At 37.3% G+C, this 18,000-nt stretch overlaps 1 protein-coding gene across 2 annotated transcripts in view; it reads right to left on the bottom strand.

Annotated features, from left to right (window-relative positions):
- Positions 1 to 18,000, bottom strand: part of Immp2l (inner mitochondrial membrane peptidase subunit 2) — a 910,609-nt gene that overhangs the window by 228,843 nt on the left and 663,766 nt on the right. The window contains exon 6 of one of the 2 annotated variants that reach the window (XM_029484782.2): positions 16,342 to 16,444. The exons of the other annotated variant lie outside the window; for it this stretch is intronic. Coding sequence (XP_029340642.2) covers positions 16,342 to 16,444 — 103 coding nt within the window. The remainder of the gene's footprint in view (positions 1 to 16,341; positions 16,445 to 18,000) is intronic. 2 annotated transcript variants of the gene reach the window in all.

Here is an 18,000-nt window from a genome sequence, read left to right as displayed (position 1 = left end):
AGCACTCAGGAGGTAGAGGCAGGCGGATTTCTGAGTTCGAGGCCACCCTGGTCTACAAAGTGAGTTCCAGGACAGCCAGGGCTATATAGAGAACCCCTGTCTCAAAAACAAAAACAAAAAAACAAAAACAAGCAAACAAAACAATAACAAAAAAGAATAAAAATTATGAGTTGAAATGGTAACTGCTATAGTATTACTCTTTGTGTGAAAGGACATTGTACTGGCTAATTTTGTGTCAACTTTACACAAGCTGGAGTTATCACAGAGAAAGGAGCTTCAGTTGGGGAAATGCCTCCATGAGTTCCAGCTGTGGGGCATTGTCTCACTTAGTGATCAAGGGCCTCTTGTGGGTGGGACCATCCCTGGGCTGGTAGTCTTGGGTTCTATAAGAGAGCAGGCTGAGCAAGCCAGGAGAAGCAAGCCAGTAAGAAACATCCCTCCATGGCCTCTGTATCAGCTCCTGCTTTCTGACCTGCTTGAGTTCCAGTCCTGACTTCCTTGTTGATGAACAGCAGTATGGAAGTGTAAGCCAAATAAACCCTTTCCTCCCCAGCTTGTTTCTTGGTCATGATGTTTGTGCAGGAATAGAAACCCCGACTAAGACAGACATGTAGGGTCCTTTTGAAAGACTTGAGAGTTTCAGAGAAAGAGTAGAAGCAGCCTGTAAAGTGGGATGGTCACCATTTACACTGAAAATCAGTGTAAGGAGAGTGTAAAATGGGCAGATCATCAACTGTAGGTATGAATGACAAGTGTAAGGAGAACAGAAACTCAATTGTAAAATAACTGCATGGGAGTTGAATCAACTATGACCCTTGCTTCCCATCCCAAGGAAAGAAGTAAATCTGATCTGCAGCCAACACCATAATTCAAAGCATCTTTAAATGCTCTGCAAACTACAGAGCCCTGTATGCCTTTATTTTGTTGATTTGTGTCTTAGTTAGGGTTTTAGTGCTGTGAACAGACACCATGAACAAGGTAATTCTGATAAGGATAATTAATTGGGGATGGCTTACAGGTTCGAGATTCAGTCCAGTATCTCAAGGGAGGAACATGGCAGGATTCAGTCAGGCATGGTGCAGGAGGAGCTGAGGGGTCTTACATCTTTATCTGCAGGCCTCTAAGAAAAGAGTGGGTCAGTCTTCCACTAGCAGCCTTTGGATGAAGACTTAGAACTCTCAGCTCTGCCTGTGCCATGCCTGTCTGGATACTGCCAGGAGAAAGTGAAAGAACCTAGTTGGGAAACCCCCACTCAATTCTCGATTAGGTGTGCACCCAAAGAATCATGAAAAAACCATCTTGATATAAATACATGAGGTAGTTTAATGGCGGAGCTCCGGTCGAATCATATCTCACATAGGAGACAGTGGATTCGACCATGAGGCTCGAAAGCTAGGGGTTTTTATAGAAAAGGGTCTGGGGCTGGGGGAGGAATTGGCGTGGTTTCACATAATTGGTTCATAAACATCAGCAGACTGTACGTGCAGATCAAGGTAATAGCAGAGCATCTGGTTAACATTTAACTTAGGTCAGAAGGGTGGGAGATAGGGAGGCGCCGGAAGACATTCTTGTATGTCTTCCCTATCTTTATGGCTAGTTGGTTCCTGGGATGACTTTACAGCCTTTGTTCTTTGCTCTAGGCCCAAAAAGCTCTCCTAACTAGCAAGCTGCATGAGTCATGGACCTTGAATTTTAATTTTCTTTCAAAAGCAGTTTGTTGCAGTCAACAAAAATGAAAAAGGATTGGAGATCTGAAGACTGCTTTGACATTAGCCATGGAGATGCAGAGTTCAGAATTTGCCCATCTGGTTTCCTGTCTTTCTTTGGGGATTACAGTTAAGTGTTTGGATGAATCTCAAAAGAGACCTTGAACTTTGGATTTTTAACATTTTTGAGACTGCTATAGACTATGAGGACTTTGAGAGTTGGACTAAAGGCATTTTACATTATTCTATGTTTAAGTATGCCCCCCCCCCCCCCAGACTCATGTGTTTGAACAAGTCTATAGGGGAAAGGGAGTGGAATGTGATGATTTATCTATTCTTGGACCAGGGAATGGCACCATTTGGAGGTGTGACCTGGTTGGAGTAGGTGTGTCACAGTGGGTGTGGGCTTAATTCTCTCATCGTAGGTGCCTGGAAGTCAGTCTTCCACTAGCCGTCTTTGGATGAAGACTTAGAACTCTCAGCTCTGCCTGTGCCATGTCTGCCTGGATACTGCCATGCTCCCACCTAGGTGATAATGGACTGAACCTCTGAACCTGTAAGCCAGCCCCAAGTAAATGTTTTTTATAAGACTTGCCTTGGTCATGGTGTCTGTTCATAGCATAAAACCCTAATTAAGACAGTACCTGCCAAAAAATTCTATTTACCCAAAAGAAATGAAAATATATGATCAAGGACTTGTAAGCAAAGGTTCATTAATAGCATTCATAATAAACACAGACTGTCCATCCATTTGTGTCTGGAGAGACACAAATCTGCACACATGCAAAACAGTCAGTATGGTGGTGCAAAAAAAAAAAAAAAAAAGAAAGAAAGAAAGAAAAAGAAAAAAGAAAAAAGAAAGGAGTGACTTGCAGGCATCTAGGACTAGGGTATTAAAGCCTATGCCCACAGTGACACAGTTACTCCAACAAGGCCACACCTTCTAATAGTGCCACTCCCTGGCCCAAGAACATACAAACCAACACAATTCACCTTTTGGATTTTTCCATTAAAAATGGCAACAAAAATATAATGATTCCTTACTTTTGTTGAATTTTAGGGTTTTGACCCATTACTAGTGGGAGCTCAGTGAACAGTGGCTTTGAGTTTTGTCACATAGTCAATAAGATTTTGATACTTTCTCAAATCAATGTACTTTTAAATGTGACTGCCACCTTAGTCTAAGGTCTAATCAACTCCCACTTGAACTAATCCTATCATCAAGTAATTGCATTCTCTACCTATAGTAGTGTACTTCTAATCTAGTCTTTAATTCATAATCTTCCCAAACCAGTCTTTCTAAGGATGCCTTTTCTAACTCATTATTATTATGTTCAAAAAGTGTAGCCTCCCCCAGCCCTGAGTAGGCTGGCTCAGACCTTGCTGCCACTGGGAATGAGACCACCTGGGGTAGAGCCTTCCCATCTAGATGGTTCTATTGTTCTGTCACCCCATGCTGTTCTTCTCTGAGACACTGCTACCTGCTGAGAGAGAGGCTGAGAGATTCCTGAGAGATTCTAGAGACAGCAAGAAACCCAGTGATTGACACCTTCTTGCCAAACCAGTGCCGTCAGACAGATTGCTTACAGGCTGGCGACAGGCATCAAGAGTGGATTTGTGGGAGATGGGCTTTTCCTCTATATAAGCACAGACTGCTAGTAAACATTGGGCCTTGATCAGAAATTGTCTTTGTCTCTCTCACCTTTCTCTCCTTTACAGCTCCAGCCTCCCACTCAGGAACCCAGTTTGTGTGGCCGCAGGCGGCTACAAAAAATGTAAATAGATTTTTGGAGCCTTCTATGTAAAGCTCAAATTTTAACCCTAAATTCAAGGGCAAATACAAATAGTCTTAATTAATCTTTTTAAAGTTTCTATTCACATAATTGGGGATTGACAAGGCTTTTCTCAAAAGGCCAAACATTACTTGAGGATTTGTGAGCTACACATCTTTGGTACACATGTTTAACTCAGCACTTGTCCTGGAAAGCAGAGTGCAGCAGCCTCACTTATTCACTAGGAAAACAGACATTGAGCTAGATTTTACCAAAGGTGTCACAGTTCAGACAAAATCTGCTGTAGAGCACTTATTTTTTACATACTGGCCATTCATTGGGTCTTTTTTTTTATGGCATGTTTTAATTAGATATTTTCTTCATTTACATTTCAAATGCTATAGGTGCCCAAAGCCCCCTATTTTTCCCCCCACCCCTGCTCCCCAACCCACCCACTCCTGCTTCCTGGCCCTGGAATTCCCCTTTACTAGGGCATATGATCTTCGCAAGACCAAGGGCCTCTCCTCCCATTGATGGCCAACTAGGCCATCCTCTTCTACATATGCAACTAGAGACACAACTCTAGGGGGTCCTGGTTAGTTCATATTGATGTTGTTCCTCCTATAGGGTTGCAGACCCCTTTAGCTCCTAAGGTACTTTCTCTAGTTCCTTCATTAGGGGCCCTGTGTTCCATCCAATAGATGACTGTGACCATCCACTTCTGTATTTGCCAGGCATTGGCATAGCCTCACAAAAGAGAACTATGTCAGGGTCCCGTCAGCAAAATCTTTCTGGCATATGCAATAGTGTCTGGGTTTGGTGGTTGTATATGGGATGGGTCCCTGGGTGGGGCAGTCTCTGAATGGTCTTTCCTTCTGTCTCAGCTCCGAACTTTGTCTCTGTAACTCCTTCCATGGGTATTTTGCTCCCCATTCTGAGAAGGAGCGAAGTATCCACACTTTGGTCTTCCTTCTTCTTGAGTTTCATGTGTTTTGCAAATAGCATCTTAGATATTCTAAGGTTCTGAGCTAATATCTGCTTATCAGTGAGTACATATCATGTGTGTTCTTTTGTGATTGGGTTACCTTACTCAGGATGATATTCTCCAGATGCATCTATTTGCCTAAGAATTTCATGAATTCATTGTTTTTAATTGCTGAGTAGTACTCTATTGTGTACATGTACCACATTTTCTGTATCCATTCCTCTGTTGAGAGACATCTGGGTTCTTTCCAGCTTCTGGCTATTATAAATAAGGCTCTACTGGAAGATCCAGCAAATCCTCTCCTGGGCATATACCCAGAAGATGTTCCAACTTGTAATAAGGACACATGCTCCATTCACTGGGTCTTAAAACCGTTGCTCAGTGGTGTTTCCCAGAAGGGATGTAGGATGAGTTAGCTCTGACCATACCTTGACAAAACTCACAATCTTCTCTATATACATAAAATTGCTCACTGATTACATCACACATTCAATGAAAGGTAGCAGATCTAGCCACAAGCAACAACTTATGTTGGAGGAGTTGGGAAATCATTTTTTAAAAAGAGTGATCAGGAATAAGACAATGCCAGCAGAGGCAATGACAGCACAAGCTAGAATCTGGAGACTCAACACCTAATGGTGAATTGGCACAGACAAGCACAGATAAGGAGAAAGATGGATTTTAAAATGGCTTTAACTTCATACTAATGAGTTCAGGCTAGTTCCTTTAAACTGTTCTGCCCTTAGCCCTAAGAGGAAAGGCTCTGTTTTCTGATTGCCATTTTAAATAAGGACTCCTTAAAAGTATGTTCCCATTCGTTAATGGTTTCTGGACAAGGTTGATCATACATAATAGCTACTGTAGATATAAATTCATGTAACTGTCAAGAATTTTGCAGATTTAGGTTTGGCTTAACATGTTAATGAAAAATAACAGATTAGAGTCTTCTTTTTTATTCCTACATCTTGTATTCTTTCTTATCCTTTTTGTATCAGCAATGGCATTTAAAATAAAGTCAAGCAGGACAGGCAAGCATATTCTTTCCTACCGTGTTTCAACTTAAAAGGAAAAGCTTCCAACGATAAGAGACATGATGATGACCCTGTCTTAAGAAGGAAAATGACATAACTGGAGGAATTTTCAGACAGTAGTATTTTAGTGACAAGATGGTGAATTAGAGAAGAATTAGAGGCAGGACCTATCTGCCCTGCCATAGGCACATCTTTCCAGATTGCGATCCTGCCTTGGGCAGAACCAATGTTCTAGATGTCCTCCCATATGCAGAGACAGCTTGACTTTTGGGATGTTCACCACAACCAGGATGACAAGTGAGCCCCCTCCATCTCAATACCTGGCTTAACTGGGATCCCCATGGGGTTGATCAGCTGCTCCAGTACTCCCCACCCTAGGCCCACACCCAGAGACAGCTCAGCTCCCAGGAGGTTCTTCATGACTAAGCTTGACAATCAGGAGCTTATTTTAGGATTTGTGAGCTACACATCTTTGGTACATGTGTTTAACTCAGTACTTGTCCTAGAAAGCAGAGTGCAGCAGCCTCACTTATTTACTAGGACTTTACTTATTTACAATTAGTGTCATCACCTCTTGTATAAAAACAGACATTGAGCTAGATTTTACCAAAGGTGACACAGTTAGACAAAATCTGCTGTAGAGCACTTTTTTTTTTTTTTTAACATACTGGTCATTCACTGGGTCTTAAAACAGCTGCTCAGTGGTGTTTCCTATAAGGGATGCAGGATAAGTTAGCTCTGACCATACCTTGACAAAACTCACGATCTTCTCTATATACATGAAATCGCTCAGTGATTACATCACACATATGATGAAAGGTAGAAGATCTAGCCACAAGCAACATCTCATGTTGGAAGAGTTGGGAAATCATTTTTGAAGAAGAGTGACCAGGAAGAAGTCAATGCCAGCACACACCCAGAGACAGACTGACTGGAGTAGGTCAATCATAAGCAGGCTCAAAGGAGGGACAGGCTCCAGTCAGACACAGCCAGGCCAGTTAATACCAGAGATAACCAGATGATGAGAGGCAAGTGCAAGAACATAAGGAAAAGAAACCAACTTCAAATCTGTGAAGAAAGAAATCAAATAAGACATCAGAAGATGGAAAGATCTCCCATGCTCATGGATCTGTAGGATTAACAAAGTAAAAATGGTCATCCTACAAAAAGCAATCTACAGATTCAATGCAAAACCCATCAAAATTACAACTATTGGACTGAGCCCAGTTGAAGAGTAAGGGAAAGGCTGAAGATGAAGGGGATTGCAACCCCATAAGGAAAACACCAATATCAACTAACTGGACTACTCAGAGCTCCCAGGTACTAAACAGCCAACCAAAGAGTATACATGGGTAGGTCCATGGCTCCTGCTACATATGTAGCAGAGGACTGCCTTAGCTGACATCAATGGGAAGGAAGGTGCTTGGTCCTTTGGAGGCTTGTTGCTCCAAAGAAGGGGTATGTTGGAGGGGTGAGGCATTTTTGAACATATAATCATGAAGATATAAACACAGAATGGTTTTTCTAAAAGACTACCTAATAGTTTTAGGAAAACTAAAAATATCTAGAGGAAGATATTTTAATAGAAGTTGTCTGAGAAAATTGTCATATGCTGTTTGTGTTCATTTAGAATTGCCTCTGAGAACAAGATAGGCCAGACTTGAGCATGGTTATTTCAAGACACTCTCTCTCTCTCTCTCTCTCTCACTCTCTCTCTCTCTCTTACCAAAATAAACATAACTTTTATTGTCTTATATATAATTTGTAATTTATATTATACATATATAATTTCAGATATTTCTAAGAATCTTATGTTCAAAGTAGACATAGGATTACATTTTTATGAAAATAGAAATACAGTGTCTCCTTATCTTTGCCCTTTTATTTCTACTATACTTAAAAAAATTTAAAGTTATTTTAGAGTCTCTTTTAAAACTCCCAATATGGTGGCAAGCTGAACACCTTCCCTCCCACCCCCCAATACGAGTACAAGGAAAACAGAAAATAGCAAACACCTAAGGACATTAAAATCATCATAGAGTTGAGAACAGGAGAAGGTAAACTATTTCCACTATGGCTATGGGTTGCTACTGGTTAGCCGTCCTAAGATATAAAAATGTCTGCAGTGGGAATGAGAAGCCTTAAGGTCTCCCATGGAGAGAATAGCTATTCTCAGCTCTGCCCAAGAGTCTCCCACAGGCTTTCCCTAGTCAGCTTCTACTGGATGTACTGGGCTTCAGGTTTGATGATGCTTTATTGTCTGACTGCTCCTTGCAATTTGTTCTTTTGCTTTTGCTTGCTTAACGAATGGTTTAATGACATAATACATGACTACTACAACTTATTCTTCATATAGTACAACTAGCTCTCAGGCTCTCAATCAGAAGAGAAATACTTATATAGTATGGTCTTTGCCAAAGCAGTTCCATAGTTTACCAGAGAACATTTTACAACTAAATACCCAGTTAAATGATGCTCTTAAGAAGTCTTAAAGCTTAAATCATAGTACATTCCCCACCCCTCTCTCTGCACGTTCATTTTCTATTCTCTATGTAGATTCAGTTACATAGACACCAATTATATCTTAGAAATCTGATAAAGGCTACAAACTCCACATCTTCACAAAATTCGAAACACAAAATTTCTAAACTAATAACCCTGCATATTTTTCACAAAATCTTGATTCTTGACCTATTATCAGTAAATCTATAGTCATTATATAAAGAAACATGCTTAATTCTGTGACAAAATAGCCCAAAGGAGCAAAGTATGCCACAGTAGTGAAGTCAAATGACACTTCTGATATTTTTCTATCTGAAAATGAAATCATGTGGAAAATTATTTCTATGCTAGCAGAATAATTAAGATAAAGCACAAAATTTGATTTATTAGAAATGGAAGCCTAGATTGTTCCTGTTCTTTGGGGACAGACAATATCTATTTTAGTTTTATATTGTTTGTCTATGCTCCCTTTTAAAAGTCATTTTATTGATGTTATAATTATATAGACAAAAATATCTAAAAAGTACTGAAGCAAATCCTGAGGGGTATTCTGGTTTTTGTTGTACATAGGGATTACATGATTTTGAACACTGCTCCAGAGGTGGACTATCTTCTGAGACTTAGCTATCTTTGTTCATATAGATATTTTCATTATAATCAGAGTTCCGTAAATGGATTTTCATGAAATGCATGCCATTGAGTCTATCAGTCTAGTGAAAATTACATCTGAAAATACACGTGGTTGCTAGCTTCCAACACTTGAAAGGGGATTATGGAAAAAAAAAAAAAAGACATGAAAACCACCATAGTGAGCTCTTACGGTTTCAAGTTATCATGTTTTTTTTTTTCTACAAATATAGAGTATATATTTATTGCAAACAAAACTATGTAACAAGTAGAAGTGTATTATAAAACAAGAACAAAATACAACCAATTAAAGCCTAAGCAACATTCTTCAGATGTGCGAATAGAACACTTTACTTAGATTCTGTCAACACAGGCTAATGATCTTTTTCTTTATTCAAGAATGGCTGACTGTAAATAAAAGCTACTCTAACAGCTCCAAAGAAGTCACACAAGGAAAACTCAACACTTCAGTGATAAATAAAATGTCAATTCATTCTCCTAAGTCCACAAGATTATTCTGTACTATGTAAGCAAAATAATTTCAGCACAATTGAAAGCTATTAACCACTCCAGGCATAAAGCACAGCATTCACAAAACATACAGCATCTGTAGGGCCTTCTGCAATGCAAGATTTTACTAAATACTTAAAATTTGTACTGATTTTAGAATATTCTATCCAATCAAATTCTTGTAGGAGATTTCACAGGTTGCTAATGGGTATTTTGTTAATAATAGCACTACTTTTTTGATATGCTTGTCATATCCCCAACTTGGAGTATCTATTACAGTTTGGTTGCAGCCTGATTGTGTCTACCCTTTGAAGCTCTCATTCTTCTAAGATAGGGATATTTTTGGCAATTGTGGGATTTGTTGCCTTTTCTTTCCTGCTCTTTCTGGCATCAGAGTTTGGCTGACTCTTGGCAAAGGTGCCAAACAACAAACTCAGCATGGCCCCTGTTAGCCATGATTTGAATCTCTGCTCTTAAAAATCTTTGGATGTTTTAAACATTTTTCTCCCAAACTTCATCCCAATTCCTTCTTTGTTATATTGTCTGGATAATAACAAATCTCCCTCCCTTCCATCCTTATTCCAGAAAGAATGCTGTTCTGGCTGCCTTGCTCAGAGTCTTTTTATTTTTAATAAAAAGTATATACATGGGAAAAATTACAACAGTCATAACTGGCTAACTTATAAGAATGTCCTCTTCTGAGTTAGAGAAAGCACTGAAGGAGCTGAAGGGGTTTGGAATCCCATAGGAAGAACAATAATATCAACCAACCAGACACTGCAGAGCTCCCAGGGTCTAAACCACCAACCATTGAGTACACATGGAGGGACCCATGGCTCCAGCTGCATATGTAGACGAGGATGGCCTTGTCAGGCATCAGTGTGGGGAGAGGCCCTTGGTTCTGTGAAGGCTCAATGCTTCAGTATAGGGGAATTCAATGGTGGGGAGGTGGGGATGCATGAGTGGGGGAGCACACTCATAGAAGCAGAGGAGCAAGGATGCAGGAAAGGGGATAACATTTGAAATGTAAATAAAGCAAATATCCAATAAAAAATAGAATGTTCTCTTCCCACGTTACCTATATCCTTTACCTACTGGATAAAAGACCATTCTCCTGGTCTATTCTACTGAGAGAACCCACAGATTAAAAAGAACACTAGCAAATGGAAGATGCTTAAAAACTTTGTCCCCATGGCATAAATGAGAGGTTTAGCATGATATAGGAATATGAACTTTATTTCTCTTCTAGCTTCTAAAGTGAAAAACATATTTGAATTTCAATGACTTGAAAAGGAATCTATGAAATTTCAATTGTGGTTTTCTTTACTTCTGTATATATCACTTCTCTTGTACTATCAACCTTTTCTTAATCAATATTTCTAGTGTTCACTTACTGCTAATATTACTACCACCTATTAGGTATTGTCCCTAAAAATGTTCTAGTGGACTAATGCTTTGTTTAGTTTCATAGCAATGAAATAAGAGTTTGGATTGGCTATTTTACAAATGACTTGGGGGGGGGAAAGTATTCTTATTCCTCATAGCTTACAGCTTGTTTTCTCAAACAGAGACATTATATCATAATAATTTCTGCTTCCAAATTGTTCCATTCTGCTAGATGGACCTTGCACACAAATTGTTCACAAGGTGACACTGTGATCACAAACCTAAAAATCAAACTGTGTTTATACATCTTAGAAAGAACGCCTTTGCCTTGCAATGTCTAAAACCAAAGTTTTCTTTTCAAGTCTTTTGATCAATAGAGTCAAAACAAATTATTTATTTTAGACACTAAACTACTCAGTTTTGATTTCTGTGTAGATGTTAGAATTTCTATTATGACATATTCCCTTATAAAGAAAATAACCATGCAGCACAAGATGAAAATATCTCAGAGGCTCATGTCTTACAGCAAGATAAAAATGTTAGAAAAACTTCAAAGGTAGAAAATGTATAAGCTAAATGGAGGCCATCAAAAGGGTCAGAGTTATGTTTTCATGAACAGGAATGAATACTTATGAGGCCAGTTCAAACGTGAGCACCCAAATGCACATTCATAATAAATGAAAGAGAGGTGTCCAGCATGTATTTTAATTGGTGGAAGAGTTCACTGCCTTAAAGTAGTTAAAAACTACTCCTTAAAAGATTCCACCCATGAAGCACATGTACAAACAGCAACAGGTGCCCTACCATTAATCAACAAAGCACAAATAAAACTTGCAGTAAACAGTTACTTCTGGGTGCTGGCAAAGACTTGCTATTTCAGGAAATGTATTAACACCTCTAATAGTAGGAGTTGTCAAAGGGAGGATGCCAATTTTATTGTTAGAGCAGAAGAGTATATTATGAGATATGCTTAGAAAATATTTGAAGCAATCTTAAGCCTATATCTGATATCGTATTTTCAATAAAATAGTCAAATACTCTGAATTTATCCAATTATCATAATTATAAAAGAAATGTATCAAAGTTAATTCTCACACTATAAATCCAAACTGAAACACTAAATGGAGTCCATATGTAAGAAGGTATTTTCTATTATTGTCTTCATTATCCAAAAAATTTAACATAAAGACCATAGTGATACTGTTATCTATAATTAAAAGTTTTCACACTAAAGCACATCTGATATTTTTCCATCTAGTCAGGGTATTGTAAAACAGTATTTTTAGAATAAATAGATAAATTTGACCTTATATGCCATCTACTTTCAATGAGCTCTAAACTAACTTTGAGACAATATATATGTTTATAATTTTAAATATCATAAAATTTTTCAACCACATTAAAGTTTGGGTAATTACAATGGTATACAAAGAATCAAATATTGGCCTAACACTGGAGACAATAAAATATTATATAGTCACTTCTTTATTTTATATTCATTCAATATTATGAATACTGATTGTATAATTAAAAATTTTTTATAAGCATATTTGCATGAACCTAAAATTTACCCTAAGGCTAAATCATGTCATTTAATTATAGTTCTATATAAATTTTCTCAGGTTATTTATTAAAATTTATTTTACGTGAAGATGCTCATTTTATCAATGACTATGTACAATTAATTCAGAGAAGGGGTCTTTGCTTTTTAATCATGTGGAAATATAAAACTGTAAAAGTTGGAGAACTGAGAGTTCATACAGAAGACTAATAACCCTTGTTTGCTTTGTGCCCTGTGTCTGTACAAGAGTATCCTAGTTTCTTTCTTTGGTGCCTTCCTCTAGAAACTGAGTACGCATGTTGGATTAGAAGTTATGTATAATTCCTCTTCTCGCTGAGAATTTTTCTATTGCTTCAGTTTTGTTAAAATCTTTTTATTAATAAGCCATTATTAACCTTTCACTCATAATAGCAGACACATTTTATTCCTGTGTAGTTGCAGTGAAACAAATCAAAGACGCAAATGACCGTGTAAAGATATACACAAGAAATAATAAAATTAGCAAAAAAAAAAAAAAATCAGGATAAGACATTTGTTTTCTTGAGGCTTCTTTGATGGCTTACAGTTTAATGCTTACTTGAGCATAGAAACATCAGGAGAACATTAAGTGGGTATAACCAGAGTCTAGTTATCATCAGCTGAGTACACCTTCTATGGTTGATTATCAATTAGCTACAAATAAAACAAATGAAGCAGATTCTATAACCAGGTGGATTACTATGCAAAAACATAAAGTATGTGAAAAACAGTAACATGCACTGTAAAGGTGAATGGGAGGCAAATAAAGATGAAAAGTTTCAGACCATTCTATAGACAAAGGAAGCATTCCTGACAAGTCTGACTCCTTCAGATAAGTTGTCAATGTCAAGGAATTGAATTAACCAATTCAAGGGGTGGGGGGAATGAATCAAGAATGTATCTGAAAACATGAAATTCACTGGTCCTTTTTATAATATTTAAATATGCTGATGTGTAAGCAAACTTATCCATTGAGAGTTTTATCAGAAAGTGTAATAATTTTCATGACTATATTTCTAAAAGTATAGTACTAAGATTTATTGTTTTAGAATTTAAAAACTGAAATAATTTTCAAATGAATCATGATCAAGGGCTAATAGAAAAGGTATTCCAAAAAAAAAAAAAAAAAACAAAAAAAAAACAAAACTCTACATTCAGGCCAGATGTAGAGGTATGCACCGGGAATTCCAGCTCTTTGGAAGGCAAAGCAGGAGGATTGGGGGTTCAAGTCCAGCTTGGGATACATAGTTATACTCTGTTATAACAGATTAGTCAAGTAATCAAGTAAAATAAATTTCTATATCCAAGCATTATAGCTTAGATTTATGAGGACTATATGGAATGTACTTAACTGTTTAGTGCTTATTTTTCTTTTCCTGAAACTTGAAGGGAACTCACTAGGAAGTTTTCCAATCAAAGATGCTATTGGAGCAGAACTGCAGAGCACATTCTAACAACAAAAAAACAAATATTGAGAAACTTACAACTACACAAATAGGTTAGTATACGATGTGAAGGATGGCTTATTTTTCATTCTAGAGAAGGCATTTCATTTAATTTTGGGAAATAAAAGCAATACTAGTTTCCTAAGTGAAAATAGCTTTATTTCACTCATAAATCAAAAGTAGGTTTGGATAAATACATTCGATCCAACAAAAAAGGGTGCAGGGTAAACAGTAGATTTAAAAATAATTTTGTTTTTACTTAATTATTGAGTCTATTATAACTGACAAATAGAATTCATCTAAAACATTGATATAAACCAAATGGTATTGAGAAATAAATGCAACATATTTGTCAAAGTTTTATGCTATATGCTTTCTTCTTGTAATAAACACATTGAGACTATCCTTCACATGTAGTTCTCTTGCTTTTGACAAGGAGGACACTTCCACATCTGTTATTCTTTTATGGGTGTTTTTATAATAACAGTTTAGTGATTCAAAGCATTGCTATAAGTGTAGGCAGGAAAAGGAGCACACATAAAAGCTATGTAATTCACAGGGCACACTGAAGACACTAGGAAGTTCCCAGCATCCAGCTCACAACTTTATTCTTGTCTCTTCCTTTTATAAAAAATGTATGTAAATGCACAGTTATGTGTGCATATATGTTAATATCCATGTGTGCATTGGTTTGTGCATGTGTACATGTGTAGGTGTGGGTGAGGTTTGGGCAGTGGTTGACATTCAGTGTCTTCTTCAGGCTCTGTCCAGCTTATATTTTTGAGCCAAAGTTCCTTATTGAAAGTGGAGCTCAAAAGTTTATAGATTGCCTGTCTAATGAGTCTTAATGATTATCTTGTCTCTTCCTTTTCAGGGCTGGCACGTTCCACCAGGCCTTGCTTATATATGAGTTCTGTGGGATCAAATTCAGATCACTATGCTTATATCACAAGGGTTTACCAATGAGGAATCTTTCCAGTTCTCCTTTTCTTTCTCCAGTAAGAACACAAAGAAAAATCAAGTGATAGGCAATCATAATAATTATATAAACAACCTTGCTCCAGCTCCAATTTAATAATGATCAAAATAACAAACCCCTCAAACTTTAGGACTTTATTATCAGGAACTACTTAGCAAATACCTGGTAGAAAGTAATTCAATAGATACTTCATTTCAAAATCACTTTAATATAGACTTGGCCAAAACATGGTACATGTACTCTTATTGGTCGAAGAGATCGAGCTATATTCAAGTGATTTACTTTCTTTCATGTTGTTATTTATGTTCTTCAATATAGACAATTATAAGCAGCACAAAAGATTCCCAACATTGCTTTTTTTCCCTTTGTCAGAACTTAGATTATATAATCTTTTTATATAATTATGATTCAAAGGCAAGTATGGACTGTAGGCATTTTTTTAAAACATCATTGGTGTGACTAGAGAAACCAATAGGAATGCTGTGATACAATTTCTCCTATGATTACACTTACTTATTCAGATCCAGCTTTTACACATTTTACCAAAGTTGAGTCCAGGTGGCTATATATTTAGTGGCAATAACACTGGCTCTTTATAATATACGTACAAAATTCCCTTTTAGAGACTACAGCCTTTTAATTTTGAGAAACTATGAGGCTATTTTTTTTATACCAGCATGTATAAGGATGCTAAATAGTTGTGTTGTCTTATACATGTATAATAAATAGAACTTTGGGAAAACAAAATGACCAAAAATAAATTTTTAAACAGAGCAGACAAACAAGAAATCAGCTTCAGTTTCCACTGACTAACAAATCCTTCACTTTCGTAATAAATTACTGTGAAGACTCATAAAGAAGAGAATTTCTATATTCACTCAAAGTGATGAAGATCCATGAAATATCAGGGTAGTCACATATTCTATGGATAAGCATGCAATAGAGTAAGTCTGTATTTCTGCAATAAGTTAAATGCTAACAAAATGTCACTTATGAACAGTACCAGAATGTGCCACCCTCAAGCATGCCACTGACACAAGGATTACTTTCAGCTAAGGGTACTTGAAAAACAGCAGCCATGAGCTGGGCACACTACTCCCCTCTGTCTTGAAAAGAGGAGATTAACACTCTCAGGTGAAAACTGTCCTCACTGTAGCTCAAGTCAAGCAACATTCTTCAACAGAGAATCATAGCAGAGAACATTCAGAAGTCTTGTTAAAATAACTCTGATCTTCCTTCAGCCTCTACATAATGTATCTACTTGCCCCAAATTACCTTTCTTTTTGCAAACTAATACAAAGACGGGTAAGCTTCACCATTTTAAAGGCCTCTGCTTCGTTGTGAGGGCTTCTTTGACACCGAAAACATACTACACGTGCATGTATCATTGTCTGGTAATCTGTTTTACATCAATTTCATTGTCAGACTGAGACACGACCACACAAGAGAAGCAAGGAAACCTACCTCTCCCACACTTACTACTGTGATTTCTAATACTGCTGTATTGAATAAAAGATTTAGAAAACTGGTGTTTATATGTTGTCTTACATTTTTATGGGTTAAATATTAACTGAAAACACAGGTAGATAGCATTACTGTGAAGGAAACAAAGATCTTCCAAGTGGAAAGTCAGTTAAAACACACACACACACACACACACACACACACACACCCTTTGACCACCTAAAGGAATGTACCAACATAACCATTACAAAGTCTCCGGCCAACCTGCGCTGGAAGAAAAGAGCACGCTCTTGGGTAGCACTTGCTCCCACCTTTGAAATGCAACTTTCCCAGAAACAAGGTTTACTCGACTCACCGGTCCAAAAGAATTACTATCAAAACTGTGTCCATGATGATCACCTTCAACCCACATGTGACCGCGGGGGACTTTGACCAACCGGTTTTTGTGTCCAATTGTTCTGCAAAGAAACAGTGAGACCAATGAGGTGAGAGCAGGAAGGGGACTTTACAACTTGGAGACAGAATCAGGAAGGATAGACACCTATTAGGCAGATGAGAGGGTCTAACTCTAAAATGAACCATGGGAAGAAATATGCTGAGAACTTGGTTCAGGTTGACCTCAGTCAACCAGGAACAGACTTCTGGGAGTTTAATAACAGGTGCTTTCTTCCCAATATGTTTATGCCTAGAATACTTTGGAAAAAAGTTTCCCTGTGTGATAGGATCTTTGTTACACAAGGAAGCATAACTGCATTGAAACTCATTTGGGGTAAATGTCTTTTCTTCCAAGAAGACAGGCACACATAATGCTGCACAGATGTACATGAAGACAAAACACCTGCACATATAAAAACAATAAACAAACAAATGAATAAATATTTGAAAACCCAGCATTAGTAGGAAGGAAAGGAATCTTGATGACCTTTGTGGAACCTATTGACACAGTATTAGTTGAAAACCAACCAGGACTACATTTGTCTTAAAAAGCAACTTTTGAACAATTCTGAAGAAGAAGTGTCAATGACAGATGACATAGAGCAGATTTTCATATTCTTTTTTAAAAGGTTTATTTATTTATTTTATGTATATGCGTATACCATCACTATTTTCAGACACACCAGAACAGGGTGTCTGATCCCATTACAGATGGTTGTGAGCCACCATGTGTTGTTGGGAATTAAGCTGAGGACCTCTGGAAGAGCAGTCAGCACTCATAGCCACTGAGCCATTTCTCCAGCCAGATATTCATATTCTTAACACATGAAAGGAAATAGGTAGGAGCAATCTTTCTCACATTGTCAGTGGCCATTAGAAATGATTCAAACTTTTGTTTTAATTCCTTTCTCTCTCTCTCTCTCTCTCTCTCTCTCTCTCTCTTTCTTTTTTTTTTAAATCTACTTTGGGAATGTTTTAAGAGACTAAAATATTCATGCCTGTTGTCTCAGTTCTTCTATTTGAAGAAATTGATTGCTAAAAATTACTAGAAATATAAACAAATGTTTGTTATAAGGGATGCTCAACCCACACTTTTATAGGCCTCACTTCCATATGCAATTTACCCAAATATCTAGTAACAAAGCATTGGCAAGTCAATTATGAAACAGTCAACCAAATAAAAGACAGAGTTAAAATTTCATTCAAACCCCACAAAAATAATTACTATTTTGGGAGCACTTAGCTGTGTATTTCCTTTATTTCCTAAAGCACCCTGGAAAACACTAACTTAAACAAGCTTTTTAATAAAGGTTTTCTGAATGAATGCGTGAAAGAATGAATGAAATTCACTCCGAGAGCCAAAGCTTTCAGAAACTGAGCTTAGCACACTGTTATTGGATATGCAGTCACTCGGAGGCTACTCTGTTAGTTAGCAAGCTGTGTATGCACAGAAGAATGCATTAAAAAGGGGAAGTACACATAAATTGGTGCTATAGAAATTGAAACTATTCATTATCTTGGATGGTTTTTAATTTTCAAGATAATTTCAGTGTTGAATTGCTTTGCTTTAGATCAGTAA

Source organism: Mus caroli, unplaced genomic scaffold (genome assembly GCF_978045245.1).
Source record: "Mus caroli unplaced genomic scaffold, Mus_caroli_1 scaffold_14, whole genome shotgun sequence".
Lineage (NCBI taxonomy): Eukaryota > Metazoa > Chordata > Mammalia > Rodentia > Muridae > Mus > Mus caroli.
This window is presented reverse-complemented; position numbering and strand designations above follow the sequence as displayed.